This window comes from Marmota flaviventris, chromosome 2 (genome assembly GCF_047511675.1).
Source record: "Marmota flaviventris isolate mMarFla1 chromosome 2, mMarFla1.hap1, whole genome shotgun sequence".
NCBI lineage: Eukaryota > Metazoa > Chordata > Mammalia > Rodentia > Sciuridae > Marmota > Marmota flaviventris.
Window position 1 is genome coordinate 200,298,078 of NC_092499.1, and position 18,117 is coordinate 200,316,194.

At 58.3% G+C, this 18,117-nt stretch overlaps 1 protein-coding gene across 1 annotated transcript in view; it reads left to right on the forward strand.

The window, feature by feature from the left end:
* The window catches only part of Phactr3 (phosphatase and actin regulator 3), a 172,313-nt gene that overhangs the window by 104,123 nt on the left and 50,073 nt on the right, over positions 1 to 18,117 (forward strand). The window contains exons 3-5 of the mRNA XM_027954353.2: positions 1,381 to 1,458; positions 6,891 to 7,073; positions 14,886 to 15,098. Of these exons, the coding sequence (XP_027810154.2) occupies positions 1,381 to 1,458; positions 6,891 to 7,073; positions 14,886 to 15,098 (474 nt within the window). The remainder of the gene's footprint in view (positions 1 to 1,380; positions 1,459 to 6,890; positions 7,074 to 14,885; positions 15,099 to 18,117) is intronic.

Genomic DNA, 18,117 nt, shown 5'->3' on the forward strand with positions numbered 1-18,117 from the left:
CAGCTGCCTCTTTGGGCCATGGGAAGGACCTGGGTCAGTGGAGGCAAAGTCCTACATCCAAACCTGGCCATGGGAGCAGCCAAGTGGCCGCTGGGCTCAGAGCCCCGCTGTTGGGGGCGTGAATCACGCCATCTCCACCCCCCCCCCCCCCAGCGCAGAGTTCAGGGCCTCGGCATTGGCCACACAACCAGCACCTGGGACCTGCTTTAAGCACAGGCTGCAGAAAGGAATCTATGTTCCCTTATCCCCAAAATGTCTCTCCCACCTGTCTGGTTTCCCTTCTTGGCCCTCGCCCTGGCAGTCCCAGACGACCCCACCCAGGACCCCAGCCCTGGCGCACCACGCTCCCGCCTGTAAACAGGTGTGGTCCATCCTGCCCAAACGTGCTGGCCTGGGGCAGAGGCTGGGTGTCTTGCTCACAGTGACTGCCGCAGCCGGGGCACAGCAGGTGCTCATGCTGGATTGGCATTACGATAGAACCCCTGTTGTCCCCGCCAGCACCCCAACCTCAGGGTCCATGAAGGCGGCTGAGTTGGATCTGCTCCCTGGGGGCGGCCAGCACCCCCTGTGCCCGGGGAAGAAGTTAACCACTGCATTGTCCTCACCTGGTGGCCATCTGCTGCCTCCACCCGCCACGAGCTGAGTGGACCAGCCCACCCCACGTGTCCTGAGCCCCGGCGGGGCTGCACGTGGAATGCGTGGGCTTTGCGATCTGCTTAAGAGCAGGCACTTTGATCTTTCAAAGAAAGCAGCCAGTGGTTACGTACTGTGTGTTTGGAAACTGGGCTTCGCCTGTAGGCAAATGGGAAGGGAGAGCAGGGACGGTGGAGCGGCCAGGAGGGCGGGACACGTGGTGTGCTGGGAGAGCTGGTCCTGCCCTGGGAGGGGCAGAGGCTGACCTGAAGGACGGATGGGTGCCACTTGTGAGTTGGGGTCAGTGGAGGGACCTGGGCTGGCCCCCTCCTTCCCTGCCTGCCCCTCTGGTGAGTCCTTTGAAGGCTGCTGACCTGTGGTCTGCTACAGCCCACCCCAGGGAGAGAGATGCTGGGAAGAGTATGTGGACAGACACTCAGAGCGGCCCACTAACGTGAGCCAGCCCCGCTGCAGATAGCTCCCCGGGTGCTGGGGGCAGGGGGCCTCATTCCCCAGCTGGTGAGTTGGGGGTATGTGGTGGGGGTGCCCTGGGGGACGGTGCCGTGTGTGCAGGTGCTACAGGCAGGTCTCGAGAGTGACAGCCTCTCACCTGACGCTGCTTGGCAGATTGCTCGATGTCCCCACCTGGCGCCTGCCACCCCACTGTCTGTTAAACCTGAGGTGGGCACTGCTGTGACCTGGACGAGCCTCTGACCGTGACTCATGTGGACCTTGTGTCTTGTGCAGCCCTGGAGAAGAAGATGGCCAGCAAGCAGGGGCGCGAGGAGCTCATCAAGCAGGGGCTGCTCGAGATGATGGAGCAGGGTAAGAGGGGTGTGGGCCCTGGGCACGAAGGTCACCGTGCTGGGCTCGCCCAGCCAGGCAGCCACGCGGGAAGCCCCTCAGGACAGAATGGACGTCAGGGGCGTCCAGTGTCCAGATGTGGGGTTTTCAGCCTCCAAGTTTGGAGAAATGCCCCAGAGTCAGGGGCCTGCCAACAGCGGAGGACCCCTGGGGAGCAGAAGGGCACCTCCCGGGCACCGGGAAGCGCATCCTTTCCTGGGGATGTCTGGCAGCAGGGGGAGGAGGGGCTCCAGGCTCCTCCAGGTTCCTCTGAAGTGGCAGCGGTGGGATTTGTTGGTCCTAAGTTTTCCCCATATTAGCGTTTTAATCCCCATTGGGGGCAAATTCTTCCCACTCCACAGTCTATTCCCACCACTTCCGTGTGGCAGGCATTTGGCACACAGGCTGTGCCAGGTGTGCATCAGCCTCGTCTTTGGGGTGCAGGTGAGGGAGGTGAGGGTCAGGCCGCGACTCCCGCTGGGCATGCGCATGAGAGCAGAGATGCAGTGTAGAGCCTGGTCTCTGAGTCTGTCGAGCAGTTCCGTTTTGGTGGCGTGCACAAGGCTGATCACTGTTGCCAGCACAATTAACCGAACAGAAGCCTTTAGCTGCCTAGTCTCCTCTTCACGAGGGATTCCAATGGGTGTAGGGCACTGGGCTCAGATCCCGACACCCACACCCTTGTGCCTTCTGGTCTGAGAAATCTTGGTTAGGGGTTTCACAAAACCCACTGCGACCACTTAGAAATCTCTCTAGCGCTGGACCTAGCTCTTTCCCCCTCACTGAAGCCCCACAGAGCCAGTTCCACGGGGCTTGTGTGCATATATTAGTTCCTACCTCCCACTTCCTGCTTTAAGATATGACTAGTGTCTTTGCAATTTGGTCCAAGTATCAGACATTAGGAGGGACTCTCACGGAGTCGATAAATCCAGATTGTGCACAGCCAGGCCTGTAGCACACACCCCAGCTGGGGTCCGGGGCTTCGGCAGCCTTCCCCTCCCCGAGGTCCAGAGTGAGTGGTCAATTGTGTGAGTCAGGGGAAGCCCACAGGGGGATGGCTGAATACTACCAGGACTGTCCACCTGCAAGGAAACCAGGAGGGAGCCCCATGGTGCTTGCACATTTCACTCTCTATTCAGACTTGGATTTGGTGGAGTTTTTTTTCTTCTGAAACAGAAGTCTGGACTCTGAGTTTGGATGGGACCCAAGTGCCAAACTCTGGCATTTTGATTATGTTGCCAAAGGGCTTTATTTGGATCTTGGGAAGAGAAAGGGGAAAGAAAAATGATGTTGAGTTTTTTTTATCATCTAGTCCAAAAAATATTAGTTTTGATGAATAAGGAGGAAGTAAAGATAGATTTGATTCTTGTCAAAAATTAATTTTTGAATAATTAAAGAGGAGAGTTTTCAGGAGGAGTACAGTTGGCCTTTTTAAACTCTGAATTTTTGTAAGATGGTTTTGTTGGATGAAGTCGGAACAGAGGCCCAGTGGCCAGTGTCTGCAGGTCAAGGGGTGGCCCACCTTTTTGTGGAAAGGGTCAGATGGTGAGTGTTCCAGGCTTTGGGGGCTGTGTCTGTCTGTGCTGCATTGCCATACTGAAGTGCTCGAGGCAGCTGACTTTGTAAAGGGGTTTCCTCGGCTCCCCGTGTTGGAGGCCAGAGGGCAAGGTGCGGGTGTGGCTCTGTTCTGGTGACAGCCTTCTTGCCGGCAGAGCCCTGAGGTGGCACAGCATTCATGGTAAGGAGACAGCTTGTCTGTGTGGTCCCTCTTCCTCTTATGAGGTCACCAGAATACAATCAAGGGCTTCACCCTGATACTCTTACCTAATCCCAAATTTCCCATTGACAATACCACAGTCATATTGTTTTGAGCCTCTTAATACCTTTAATCTGTGCTTTGGGATTGAACTCCTGCCTGTGTTAGGTGACATACCATAGCAGGGGCCCTACAGTCAGTTTCAACCACCCGTCTCTGCTGTCACAGGGCAGAAATAGCCAGGGATGGTACATACGTGTGTGGGCATGGCTGTGTGCCAATAAACCTTTATTTATAGATGCAGAAATTTGAATTTAAAATAATTTTTATGAGTCACAAACTATTTCTCTTATTTTCCGACCATTTGAAGATGTAAAATCCATTCTTTGCCTGGGGCTGCATGGAATAGGTGGAGGGCTGCTTCGGGGCCACAGGGTGTACTCCCAACCCCCCACCCTTTCCTTTTGCTGAGCAATTGTTGAGCAGGAACTAGAGTGACCACAAGTGCCATCTCTGTCCTTGAGAGTGAGCATGCACCATAAATTGATGGTGCAGAGCGTTACTGAGCATCTGCTGTGTTAGCCAAGGACATGGGTGCTGTTTTCCCAGGACATGGTCCTGTGGGGCACAAGCAGGAGGGAATTCCACAACTGTACAAAGTCACAACTGAGAAGAGGAAGGCACAGGAAGACCCAGAGCACCCTAAGAGGAGGAGACAGGGCCCACCTGGTGGGGCTTAGGGGGTGTCTTTGTCCAGGCCAGCCGTGGGCAGGAGGCTGGCTGTGTCTGCTGCATGTTAGAATCACCTGGCAGCCATCACGATCCCCTGTTGCTGGGATCAGCTCAATGAGATGCTTCTCAGACCCTGTGGGCGCCAGTGCTTGATGAGCCTCCCCAGCCGACTCCAACTTCGGGAAGGTTGAGCAGAGATCAGGAAGGAGGGGTGACCTCTAGGCTGAGGGAGCAGGCCCAGGGCTCAGAGAAGGTGCCTGTAGGGGATGGGTGGGACATGGGGGTGGGAGAGGGGCTTGGGCATGAGGAGCCTTCCTCTTCGCTGCCCCCCAATGGCGTGGGTGAGAGACACGCCCAGGGGAGTCCAGCAGTGGGGGCCTACAGTGAGCTTGCCCTTATATGAGCAAGGCCAGGGAGTCTCTGGGGCCCATCAGAAGGGGAGAGCACAAGGGCTGCCCCTGGGTGGCTGGGCTGGGGGCCTTGCTTTCCCTGAACTCCTGTGGGTCGTAAGTCCTCTGTGGTGTATTCTTTTGGTAAATCTGCAGCCATAAGATAGCTACAGGATACACACAGATGTTGGTCATAGGCCTCTGAGAAAATCCCTGGCAAGTCCCCTTGATGTTGACCTGTCTAGTTTATCCAGTGCTGGGGGCACCAGGAGGCTCTCCCATACTGATGGGAACTGGAGTCTCCCAGTTCAGGGGAGCCTTCAGCCACCTCCTAGAAGGGGAGGGGTGTGAGGGCTGAGGCCCACTGCCTCCCCCAGGGTGTGGGCAGTCCTAGGTCTTGGTTTTTCCTGGGTCTGGGTTAAGGAATCGGTCATCAGCCACCACCACCTCCCAGCAAGGAGGACCAACCTGTGGCCATGGGCGCCCCCCTGTGGCCGGCCGCTTGCACTGAGTCTGCGTGCCTTGTGGCCAGGACTGCAGGCAGGGCCGACCCTGGATGTGAACTGCCCAGCATCTTTGGTGACCCCACAAACTCGAACGTGAGCTTCCTTGGTCAGGACAAACCTCCTAGCGTCCCGTGGCTCGCACACAGGGCAGATGAACACAGGCCTACGTGCCCATCACCCTGGAGTTGCCCAAGCAGCATTGTGAGCTGGGCCCTGGGCAGGCTGACAGGACAGAGCCCGCTGGGCCCAGAGGACGGGTCTGTGTCCCTCGCCTCAGCAGATGTTCTTAGGACTCTGTCAGTGTGTGTGTCCAGGAACCATCTGGGCCACTCTATTTCCTGCAGTTCTGCTCAGCTGCTGGGACCTAGGACTGCCCGTTTGTGGTGTTGAGACGGATGAATGAGAGGGGGCCGGTCACTGTGGGAAGTGACCCTTTCCCACCCTGTCTCTTCTGCTCTGTCCCTTCTCTGAAATGTCTGTGACCAAGAACAGACCAGCCTCTCTGGCGTGAAGGTCCCCAGCCCAACAGGGCCGGACGTCCACCTGCGTGGACGCCGTGGTGTCCCTGAACAACTTTCCCCCATCTTCCTGTGTGCACTGACTCAGCAGTTTCTTAAATAATTTAAGGAGTTTCATGCGCAGTCACTAGATATGTACCTCGGCGCTGTGTTCAGTGACCCGGGAGTCGCGGGCTCCTGGGGAACTGGACAGTAGTAACTGGAGTCTGGTTCCTTTGTGGTCGGATCCTGGGGCTGTGTGTGCATGTTGTATGCACAGGCCTGGGCTTCCCTGCCCCGTGTGCCTGCTCAGCGTGACAGCACGCTTTCCTGCACTCCCTCCGCAGCCCTCCGAGGGGCAGAGCAGTGAGTTTGGAGCAGCCTGGCTGCAGGGAGCCCACTGACCCTGAGTGAGAGGAGCAGGGCCTGAGCCACCCCGCCCCCACCCAACCAGTGTTTCCTAGCAACGGCCCTGGCACCAGGGCTATTTTGGGAACGAACTTCTCATTGAGCATGATTCTGGGCTGGCACTCGGAGCACGGCCCAGAGGGACCCTGCAAAGTGGCTGAGCTGCAAGGCCAGTGGGCAGATTGTAGACCTGCAGGGGGCGTGGGGTCTTCATGATGCTGGAGACCTGGGCCCCTCCAGTTCTGTGACCCAGCCATCTTATTTTTACTGTGGTGATGGTGGTGGAGAGGGGTTATGATTGACAGCAATAATGAGGCTGTTCTAGGACCTGGTGTGGGTGCCTGTGAACGCAGGCAGCTGCCCCTGCCACACAGGGCATGGGGGGGCGTAGGTAAGGTGGGGCCCCACGCTGTGCCCCTGGGTATGTGCTCCTCTGCCTTCCAGGGGATCCAGTGGCAGAGACTCACGGAGGTGGTCAAGTATGAGCAAACCGTCATGGCAAGCCAAGACACTAGTGGTGTGACACCCAGTCCTGTCCACCCAGTGAGTCCCCTGGCTGTACCCAGGTCCCTCCCTCCTGGGAAGAATCCGCTGGCCTTCCTGAGACCTCAGGCTCACATTTGAGTTCATCCTGGCTGTAGATCTGCAGGATGCCCTTCTAGCTGTCCCCCAGGGAAGGCGCCCACCATTGGCCACATGCTGATGTGTCCAAGGGAAGCAGGACAGAGGTGCCTGGCAAGAGCGCAGCACCCGGGGAGGACATGTCCAGGGAGAACACTGGTTTGTCCCTGAGCCTGCTGTTGGGACAGAGGCCTTCTGGTACCCACAGCCCAGCAAGCCATCAGGCAGAGGGCAGGACCAGAGTAGGGGAGACAGAGGCCAATGGCAAGAGAGTGGATGTAGGTGGGGGCTTGTCCAGCGTCCTGCAGGTGTTGGCGTCATAGTGGGCACACTGAAACCAGGGGCTCAGGTTCACAGGTCGCCTGGGCTGGGAGCACAGAGGAGGAGAGACTCCCTGGGGAGGGTGGGCACCAGGGCCTGGGTGGCATCTTCCCAAGGAGTCCTATAAGAATAAAAGGACATGGGAGAGAGATGTGGCCCTGCTGATGGCTCAATTTCCTTGCAGATGCTGAAAGCAAAATGTGCAGCCCCGACGGAGGCCCCCGGTCCACACAGAGTGAACCCTCTACTCCCAAGCAGGAGATGCTGACAGCAAATGACGTGCAGCCAGGAAGCCCCATGGCCACCGGGGAGGGCCAGGCTTCCCTGGAGGAGCCACTGTCCTCGGACACCCACTTGGATGATGCAGGTACCTGCTGGAGACCCTGCGGGCTGAGCTAGTCCCCAAATGATCTTTAGCCTGGGGGGCAACTGGGGTTCCGCTGAGGGCTCAGGCACAGCTCACATGGGGCACTGTTCTCAAGAACGCTGCTTCCAGCCCTGCCACGCCCTGGCACAGAGCTGGCACAAACACGTGAAGAACCACCCTTCTGTCTTCCCAAGTCTGGCGCGGCTGAGTGAGTTGCTAAAGACGCTCACGGGTGACCTTTCTGGTATGCCTTTGTGTGTTCACTGGGACTTTCGGGGACAGAAGTCTCTGGAGGAGGAGCGTCTGGGGTGGGGGTATTCAGCTGACCCCAGCACAGTGGCCAGCTGTGTGGCTTGGGTTGGGCTCTTGGAGCAGAGGTTTGCTGCAGCCGTGCATTTGCATGGAGGACCTTCTGGGCTGCCCCTGCCTGAGGGCCAGGCGCAGAAGACCCCGCGGAGAGCAAGGAGCAGGGCACCAGGAAGAGAACAGGAGGCGGGGATGGCAGAGCCCAGAGGCTGATGATTTGTCCTGGGAGGGGCCAGGTGGCTCCGATGCAGCCACTCAGCCCTGGCTGGAGGCTCAGAAGCAGCCAGAGGTGATGATGGAAGGGGTGGCGGGCGCAGTGAACCCACTCCTGAAATGGCCGTGGTGTCTCGGGGCCTTAGTTGGCCAAGGAGCAGAGAGCAGGGGCCTTTGACTGGCTGGAGGTGATCGGGTGCGGCCAGAGCTGGGGCAGAGGCGAGGGCTGGGCAGCTTCCCGGAGGGCACTCGGAGTCCGGTGGGAGTGAAGGGGATTCACCTGTAGAGTGCCACGGTGGGGACCCGGCAGCGACATGCCTGCGGTGCGGGGCATGGGGAGTGCAGGCTCCTTACTGTGCACCCAGCTTCTCCTTGTGGGCCCTGAGCCCCTGGGGACATGAGTGATGTCCTGTGGGTGGCACGGGGACAGACAATGGGGAAACATTTCAATAGTGCTGTACTTATTTTCATTGCTCAGCACAAGTGGCTTCAGGCTCAGGAGAGGGGTTTCCTTACAAATAAACTGAAACAAAAGTGAGGTCACTCAGTGACACACACCAACAGGAGCAGGAAGTACAAAGGGGGTCCGCGTCAACCGTGGGGACCCAGGCGGGTCCTCAGGCCCCTGGTGATGACGGGTGCATGGACAACTGTGTTCAGGGCGTGTGCTGTGCCCTAAGTGGAAACGGCCCAGGAGACCAGCAGGGTCCATGATGGAAAGGAGACCGGCAGGCTGAGCGAGTCCCCTGAAGATGGATGGGACACCGTCTCTGACACCAGGCTGATGCTAATGTGGGACGTTGTGTGACCATGGACAAGTCATGTAACCTCTCTGAGCTTGTTTAATCAGCTATGAGGATGTCACACAAACCCAAGGGCTGCTCAAATCGGGCCATCCCTGGAACACACAGCTCAGCCCTGGTGCTCCCAGGCACTCGGAAAGCTTTGCCCCATTTATGATGAGCCATCATCACTATCCCTGTCCTCATGGTCACCAGCCCTTGGACACACTGTCTCGGGTGGCCTGCAGACACACCCCGAGAGGTGGTGCCCCTGCTGGCTGTGTGTCCTTGGATGTGGGACCACCTGCATCTTGCTCCTAAGCCTGTGATTTTGCCCTGCCCTGCAGGCCCTGGTCCTGCACCAGGAGTGTTGTCCCCACAGCAGGTGCCTCTGGGTCTGTTTCGAAGCCCGCCCTGCAGGGGCACCTCAATGAGGGAACAGATTGTGACAGTGCACAGATCGTGAATGCTGCTTTAAACATTGGCTTACAATTTTTTTCAATATTTAAAAAATCTAGATGTGCAGTTTCTTTGCGACCGCCAGATCCGAGGCCTCACTGGGCCGGTTTATCAGCCACTGTGGGGTCTTCTCTGTGGGGTTTGCCTGGCCTCACTTGTCACCTCCGGCCTCAGGCCTGTGGAGGTAACGAGGTAGTCACTGCTTGTTGAGTAAGGGACCTGAGGTCGCCGTGAAGCCTCCTGTTTCAGAGCTGGGAGGACCAGCTGTTGGTCCAGTACTGCCCTCTCCTGTTCTCACATCCTGAACCTCAGCACCCAAGGAGCAGCCAACATCTGGGCCCAGTCCCTCCATGTTGTAGCTAATTTCCTGACAGATGTCACCCAATGTCAGAGAAAACAGAATACCAAGCAGACAAGTCATGTGAGTGCCTGCCCCTGGGCCCAGCTTCTCTCCCTGACCTTGGGCAGGTTCACATGCTGCCCTGTAGGCCGCAGTCTGTACAGGAGCCCCTGGGCGCTCTCCAGTGCGCTCACTGCTGTTCTAGATCTCGGCTGTGTTTTGAAGGGTCCAAGAAAGTCAGATTCTCTTAATAATCAGACCTTCCATGAACTTCCCGGGGTTGGGGAGAGGGGTCACCCTGTCTAGCAGGTGGCTCCCCTTTAGCCAGGTGGTGACACCTGATCGGGGGCTGCTGTTTGCATGTGCTCCAGTCACGGTGGGTGGGTGGGTGGTGTGGGCGCTGTGTCCAGGTACTGCAGATCTCCCAGGAAGAGAACCTGTCAAAGGGCCTGGCGGTCACTGTGATCTGGGGGGACTGGGCTTCTGTGTGGGGGTGACTGTTTCTCCTGGTCTGGTTCGGACGCTGCCACAGTAGCAGCAGAGCATTCCCTGTGGCTCTTGGGAGGAGCCTGTGTTTAAACATTCGTGGGACAGGATCCTGTTCAGTGCTGTGTGACCGGGCAGGGCCCACCTGGTGCCCACCTTGGTTCCCACGAGTGCACTAATAAAAAGAAATGGCCCTGGGTGAGCTGTTCTACGTGTACTGAGTTATCTTGTGACCACCTGATGCATTGAAAAAACGGGCCCAGGGAGGTGAGGTCACTTTCCTAAGGCCACAGAGCACAGACAACACCGGGGTTTGATAGTTTTGTCTATTTTTTTGTTTTGTTTTCTTTGGTACTAGGGATTGAACTCGGGGCACTTTACTACTGAGCCACATCCCTAGACTTCTTTTGATTTCAAAAGAAGCTCTTTCTAAGTTGCTTAGAGCCTTGCTAAATTGCCGAAACTGGCCCTGAACTTGCGATCCTCCTGCTTCAGCCAGCCTCCCCAGGCACTGGGATTACAGGCGTGTGCCGCCGTGCCTGGCTCTGGGGTTTGATGTTAACCACAGAAGTCTACACCAAAACTAGAGCCAAGAACCTTTGTTCTGCTTCTGGAAAGTTCTGGGATGTGAGCCTTTTCTACATCTTGAACAGGACCTCTCCAGCTGCAAGCTGCTGGCCAGATTCTGCACCCTGTCCCTGAACGTGTGGCCTTTAGGTGCTGCTAAGGCTCTGGCACAGATGAGGGAGGCCTTGTGAGGTGCCCACCTCCCTCTGTTCAGCACCTGCCTCCCACCTGCTCTCTGCCTGGAAGGGTGGCATGGGACCCTGGACTCACTCCCAGAGGATCCAGGTGCCCTGCAGCCACTGGTTACTTGAAGAAATTAGAATCAAGTTCCAGCTCCCTAGGAATACCAGCCCATCCATGGCTCTGTGGCCACTTGCCATGAGTGGCTGCCCTGTGGACAGGGAGGAGACAGTCCTATTGGGCAGTGCTGAGAGTGAGAGGTGGCCCCACAGCCGCGTTGGTGAGAAGCCAGGAGAGACTTTGCCATCTGGACTGGCCAGGCCTTCAGAGTTGTCCGTATCAGCAGACTGTAATTGCAGCAAAGACCATAAAATTCACACAGAAAACATTCACCCTCTGGCCCTCTAGAGAAGGTTTTCTGATCCCTGGGGGAGAAGACGGGCTTGGGATGGGTGGGCGGCAAGGGTGGAGCTTAGGGCCATCAGGGGCCAGCGGGGCTTTAGGCAGAGGCCCTGGCAGCTCTCAGTGGGACGAGTGGATGTTCTGACATCTTTCGGATGTGGAGCTGGTAGGGCTTGACCATGAATGGGGGGAGTAAGATGTGGAGCAAGGAGGAGAGAGAGGCCTGGTGGGCGCCCAGTCCTGGTGCCTGGCGGCCTGGGTGGCACTAAGCCTGGTGAGGGTGGGGCCTGTCTGGCTCATGCCATGGCTGCAACTCCTACAACACCTGGACCCTGCAGATGTTCAGTAACACTCCAAGCTGGATTGGCACTGGGCAGGTGAGAGAAGGTGGCCAAAAAGGGAGAGCCGGTTGGGAATCGAGAGCTGGGTGTGGGTGTGTCTTCTCATGCCTGTTTGACCTCCAGCTGGGGATGTCGGGTGGCTATGAGTCCAGAGCTCAGAGGAGCAGTCAGGCGTCACCAGGGATGGGAGGGGCTCTGAAGCCAGAGGTCCAGTTATGGGGTTGACTCCTGAGATGGCGGATGGGGAGGAAGACCCAGGCTGGACTCCTAGGCAGCTGGTACAGGGGGCAGAGCCCACATGGAGACCAGGCAATGACTGAGCAGGGCAGCTAGGGCTCCCGGAGGGTCCAGGCCTCACCAGCGGGAGGAAGAGGGAGCAGGTGGTGAGGATAGAGATGCGGTCTGGGGACCTGTTTGATACGTTTAATTTTCAAAGGAGCAGAAAGTGTAGCTGAAGGTGAGGGCACAGGAGATCAGGAGTGTTTGGGCTGGTCTTCAACTGGTAGATCGTCGTGATCTAAAGAAATGTCGAAATTGATACCAGAGGCCAGGGGGACAGTCTCTCAGTGGTGCGTAGGCCAGATCCATGCTTTCTGGTGAAAAACTACTCGGAGCACTGACAAGATGCAGGAGCAAGGCCCCAAGCCCACGTGCTCCCTCCCCCAGTAGGCCCTTCACCTGGCCATGCCCCACACAGACTTGTTGAAATGCTGATTCCAGGGCCCCTGAGAGGATACTGGGGCCCAGAGGGCCAAACGGGCCTGCCCAGCACTCCATTCTGCAGGACCCAGCTGGGGCCATGAGAACGTCACAGCTGTGGCTCTCACCTGGGCCTCCCTCCATCGCAATGCATGTCCCTTAAAAATCTGAGCAGCGCTTACCTAGGGTAGTAGTGCCAGCCTTGGGCACTCTGTCCCCAGGCATGCTGTGTGGCAGTGTCTGTAGTCACCAGGGTTGTCTCACCTGGGGACGGCTGTGGGCACCTGGTGGTGTGAGGCCATGGTTGCTGGTGAGCCTTCAAGGTGCAGGACAGCCCTCATGACAAGGAGTGGCCTCCAAGGCTGAACTCGCCTTCCTAAGACAGGGAGGCCTGTCTGCCTGCCTAATGATGCTCTCATCTGGCAGCATGGCCCATGGCTGCTCACACTGGGTGACCTCATGCCGGCCTCTGCCTTGTGGACAGGGATGGTTGCTGTTGCAGAGATTCATGCAGATGAGAAAACGGAGGCACAGAGGACAGCACTTATCTGAAAGGGCTCAAGCACACAGGGAGGAGGAGGAGGAGAGCAGGAGACTGGCCTGGGTGAGTCCTGGGGAGCCATTCCTGGGTCTCCGTCCCTCCTGACTGCGATCCTGCTGGGTGCCAGTGTGACCCGTTCACCCAGACTTGATCCATCGAGCAAGGAGGCATGCCGAGTCCAGCTGTCAGGGCAGGCCGCAGGTGCGGGGCTGCTCCACAGGCTTCCACCCGCACAGCACCCCACAGAGGGAGAGGGCTCCAGGATGTGTGGCTGCAGGAACTCCAGGGGAGGGGACCAGTCCCCTGCAGGACGGGAACTCCTGCCCTCCTGTGCCTGGCAGTCCTGGTCCTGTGCTAGGTATTGAGGGCATCAGCTCTGAGCGTGTGTCCTTAGAGTTAGTGTCTGTGTCCCTGTCCACAGGGTAGCCACTCATGGCAAGTGGCCACAGAGCCATGGACAGGCTGGTATTCCTGGGGAGCTGGAACTTGATTCTAATTTCTTCAAGTAACCAGTGGCCTGCGGCTTAGCAAGGAAAACCCACGACTGTTTTGACCTAGGACTCGTAAGATGTCTATATTATCAGAGAAAAAATTAAATGAAACAACTCATCAGAATCGTGAACTTTAAAAGTTGCAGGTTACAGTTCGCTGGACACAATGACAGTCTTGAGGTCCAGGGGTTTTTAAAAAGAGGCTTTGAGGACAGTTTGGTAATTACAATAAAATAAACTCAGTATTTTCGCTTAGACACCCTGTAGGGCCAGAGTGCAAGCCTGCCACGGTGGCCGAGGTCACCTTCATGGCAGCTGGGTGCCCTTGCATCTGTTCTGAGATGTTCCCTGGGAGTCGGGGGGCAGTCGTCAGAGGCGGCGAAGGCCCAGAAGAGGGGGCGGCTGAGGGTATGGCTTGTGGCTTCGTATCTACGGCCTCACTGGGTGCTTAAAGGGCAGGGACAGGCCTGCCCTGTCCAGCCTGTGACTTCAGCACCGCGGACAGCGCAGGCTGGGCGCAAGTCCCAGCAAAGTTCAGAGATGGTGAATCCCGCCAGTGACAGACACCGCAGACACCCTGACATAGACAGGAGGACCTCATTAGCTGGCCTAGGAGCCCACGTGCTCCGTCCCCCAGTAGGCCCTTCACCTGAGGACGGCCCCACCAGGCTGCTCCCTGGGACACGGGGGTGAGGGTGGTGGCATCTCCCTCGGGACGTACCTTAGGACCTGAAGATGTTCATCACGTGACTTCCATGGGGCTTGGCACCTCGGGGCTCACTGAGGCAGGGAGTGAGGGAGTGCCTGTCCCCAAGGGGCCGCCTGTCTTCCTGGACAGCAGGTCGTGTGTGGAGTGGGGATCTGAGGAGCGCCCACCTGAAGGCCTGTTTACCCTGCAGAGCACAGGTGAAGCTCGGGCACAGCTGAGGAGAAGGCGAGAGAGAGCTGGGGGCAGGAAAGGACAGAGGACACTTGTCTGGGGGCAAGGCAAGCCAAGTTGGACCCTAAAGGTTGAGAGTCCCTCACGTCACGGTTTTCTTCCTGCAGGGGTGGGAGCAGGTGGGCCCTGGCTTGATCCAGAGGCAGGATTTGTGAAAAGGAAGCTGGGCAAGGGGCTTGGGGCGTTGGTGGCTTGCTGTTGAAATAGCGGACAGTGCTGGGCTTTTTGGTGTGCATCTGTAAGCCGGGTGGCTCAGGAGGCTGAGGCAAGAGGATTGAAAGTTTGAGGCCAGCCTCTGCAACTAAGTGAGGCCCCCAAACAACTTGGTGAGACAAAGTCCTTTCAAAAAACAGAAAGGACTGGAAATGAGACTCGATTGCTGAGTGCCCCTGGATTCAATCTCTACCAAAACAAACAAACAAAAATGGTGGACAGTGGAATGTGGGCTGGGCAAGGAGAGAAACGAGAAGGTAGAGGGGAGCAGCCTGGGGTGCTCTAGGAGGCAGTGGGCCTCAACATGCAACTGGAGAGAGGACAAGGCTGTGGGCCAGCTGCCCTTTCTCAAAATCCAATCTCACTGCCAGCCTCCCCCGCCTGGACTGGCCTGCCAGGGCCAGGGTTGCTGGAAACTGGACATAAAGCCAGAACTGGTAGCATGAGCGTCTGGATGTACCAGGCACACACCTGCCACTTCCTGCTGAAACCTCATAGTAATCTCTGAGGGGCTGTTGTCACGAGTACAGGGACAACGAGCGAGTGGAGGCACAGAGGTTTAGTGACTCGGGATACGCACAGTAAGTGCAGAGGCACCTGGGGCCTGGGCTGGTCTGACCCCCGGCCTGTCACAGTGGCCACCGTGCAGGTGAGGGGGCCTTGTCTGTTGTGTGGGAAAGGGGCAGGGTCCCCCACACTCAGGATGGCCTCCCTCCCTCCACTTGATGGCTGACCTGGGGGGGGGAGTCAGTGCGCACGTGAAGGGACCCCTCCCACCATTCCCCCTTGCGTGGCTCGCTCACCACTGTGTTCCCGGGAACAAGTTGTGAGTGCTCTGTTTTGCCTTTGAAGCAACCAAGGTGCCATCTGCCTGCAGCGGGGAGGACGCAGACCCCGGTAGCCTCCTGCCCACCACCGACGAGCTCTCTCAAGCCTCATCTGGGTCTGACTCCCTGGAAAGTCCGCCCAGACCCCTGGAGAGGTCCATGGGCCAGCTCCCCAGCCCCCCACTGCTGCCCACTCCACCACCCAAGGCAAACTCCAAAACCACGAAAAACGTCACAGGTGGGTCTGTGTGCATCCTGTCCTCAGCCATCTTCCTCCCTTCCATCCATCTGTCCATCTGTCCGTCCATCCATCCATCCTTCCCTGCACCCCTCCTGCCATCCATCCACAACTTCCACCAGTCCTGCTGTGCCCCACTCTGGGCAGGTTCTGGCCCTTTGCCTCTGGGGCTAGGGCTCAAGCCCAGGGCATACTTCTCCTGCAGGCCAGTGGGAGCAGCCTCTCTATGGAGTCGGAAGGGCTCCTTGCAGACACGGAGAGGCAGCAGCCTATTTCTGCCTCTGTAGGTGCCTCTCCCTCTCCCCCTCCTGGTCTCCATTTTGCTGACTCTCTTTGCCAGGAGCTCTGTGCAGCAGGGCAGAGCCGAGCCAGGCATAAGGGTGGTGGTCAGAGGGGTGTGGAGCTGGGCAGAGGCCCCTTGTGACCCGTCTCCTCTCCGTCTTGGGTACCCTTGTCCCATTGCTGCCAGGAACCTGGAGCTGCTGGTCTCAGGGAGGATCAGGCCGTTTCCGAGAGGTGGTTGCTCTCAAGAGCTCATCCCCAACAGCAGGCCAGGCCCAGCCCCATGAGACCACCTACCAGGGGAACTCTTACCAGGGCCTTGCTGAACCCACAGGCCAACCTCTGTGGGGAGGCGTAGGTTCCTAATTTGCAGTTTAGAAAACCATGTTCAGGAAGCTCCAGGAAGTTGTCCCAAGCCACAGCCATTGGGGACTCAAACTCAGTTCTCAGCCCAATGCTGGTGGCCACGGCACAGAACTGCCTGCACGGGTGACCGAGTCCCCTCCTCCATCATGTGTTGACCTGGGCATCAGCTGCTGGGCCAGGAACTGGGGCTTGAGCTCAGCAGGTGGCCACAGCGCACACTCCCTGGGTGCCCTTTGGGGGGTGCCTCTACCTGGACCCTTGCCCTCTTACTCTGATCAAGTAAGCAATTAAGTCTTCATTCCAGCCCCCCAGAACCAGAGTGGGTATGTGGCATGGGGGACTCTGGAGCTGGGACCAGGATGGCGGTGATTGGGTGGCTGTGTGACCCAGCACACTGTTGTTCACCCCCAAGGGTCAGTCTGTGCGAGGATGTGTCACTGGGTGGGGAAGGGCTGAGTGGGGACAGGTCACCCTTCTGCTGGATGGTCCCCCCCAGCTCCCCACCAGCACCCTTGCACCCTGGTGCTCAGCTCAAGCTGCCCGTCTTGGGGACCTACCCCAACCCTGTAGTGCCACGCCTCCTCCCACAGCATGTGCCATGTTGTTTTGGCTTGAGTAGTGAGCTGGGTGGTGTCCCCTCGGATTCGGGCCCACCGGTAACCTCATGGCCTTATCAACAGTGTCACTGGGTGGAAGTCCCTATAGAGACAGGGAAGGACATGCGGAGAGGACACCTGAAGATGGAAGTAGAGGCAGGAGCAATGGCAGCCCCAGGAGCTAGGAGAGGGGCCTGGGATCTCTCCCACGTGTCCTCAGGAGCCCACCCTGCCCATACCTGGATTTGGGACCTCTGGCCTGTCAGGCTGTGGAAGGCCTTCCTTTGTGGTCCTTTGTTACTGCATTTCTGGGACCCAAGAAAGCCTCTCGACAGGCTCAGCTGCCTCCTCAGCCCAAGCACCCCGGCCCTTTGTTCACTGTCAAAGCTGAACACAGCCACTGTGCTGGCATACAGCAGGCGCCCAGCAAGTGCAGCTGACTGGTGGAATGGGCACGTGTAGGGCGAGTGAGCTGCTGTCTGCATCTCTGGAAAGGTCGGGAACTCTGGTCTCTGGGTGACATGGACACTGAATTAGAGTAGGGCGCTCTGCTGCCACGTTGGTGGAGCCCCTTCCCACCGCGGGAGCCTGGCGCAGGTTGGGATGGCTTGGAGTGTGCTGGCCTTGGATTGTTCCTGCGAGGGCTCCGCTCTTCCGGACCCTCAGATGTGGCAGCCGGAGGTTGTCTGCTCTGTCACGCTTGGGAGCTTGGACCTCAGGAGACACCCACGGTCACTTCCAGGTCCTTGGGGCCCATCTCCTGCCTGCCTGCCTGCCTGCCAGCACCTCTCACTTCCACCTCCCCCCAGGTAGAGGAACTCGAGGACATCAGGAGGACGTATTCTGACTGTCCCCAGTTCCTGGGGGACTGAACTGGGAGCGTGGTTAGGAGCTCTGGACATCTGCCTAGATTCCTTTGGGTGGACCCACGCCCCGGTGGCTTCGCCTCAATCTCGGGTGCTCTCCTTTCCTTTGGGAATCCTTGCCTCAGCGTGTGAAGGCTGCGGGGCCTCCGAGGGCAGAGGCCCCCGACACACGCAGCTCCCTGGCACCTGCGTCTCCACCTGCCGCCCGCTCTCCCCTGGCACAGGGCTGCAGTGTCCTCGTCCACTCCAGCTGCTGACAGAGTAACTGGGCGGTTACAGTTGGAAGTCCAAGATCAAGGCCCGGCAGTGGATCTGGTGTCTGCTGGGGTCCTGTTTTCTGGTTTGTGGGCCAGATCTCGGTCTTTTCTCGAAAGTCTTGGGCCCCGTGACTCGCGGGCCCCATGGAGGTGGGCAGGTGTGCCTCTGCTTGCTGCCCTCCTGCCTCTCCCTTTTGCCCCTGTCCACAGGGCCCTGCCTCCTGTGTCTCACCTGTGTGGGTCCTGGACAGGTGAGTCCCCTCCTCACCAGGAGCTCTCCCTGCTCAGCCCTCGGGGTGACAGTTCCCTCCATGGCAAGGTCCCCTCCACCTCTGACGGTTGTTACTGGAGCTGTGTGTCTCCAGGCGGCATGCCCTTGAGCTGCTCTGAACCTCAGTTTCCTCCTCTGAGAAATGGGAGCCAGAGAGGCCCACTGGGCACCATGCCTCCAGGGTGGGCGAGTGACCCACGGAGCAGTGGAGGGAGAGCTTGCCTGTCACCCTTGTGGCCCACTGTGGCAGTCTCAGCTAGGCCACGCTGCCTGTTTCCCTGTCTGTACAGCATGTCTAGTAAAACTCGTCTCATAGGACTCGGTGAGGCCAGAGGCAAGGCTGGCTAGACAGGGCCCGGGTGGCACTGGGGACCGCCTGCA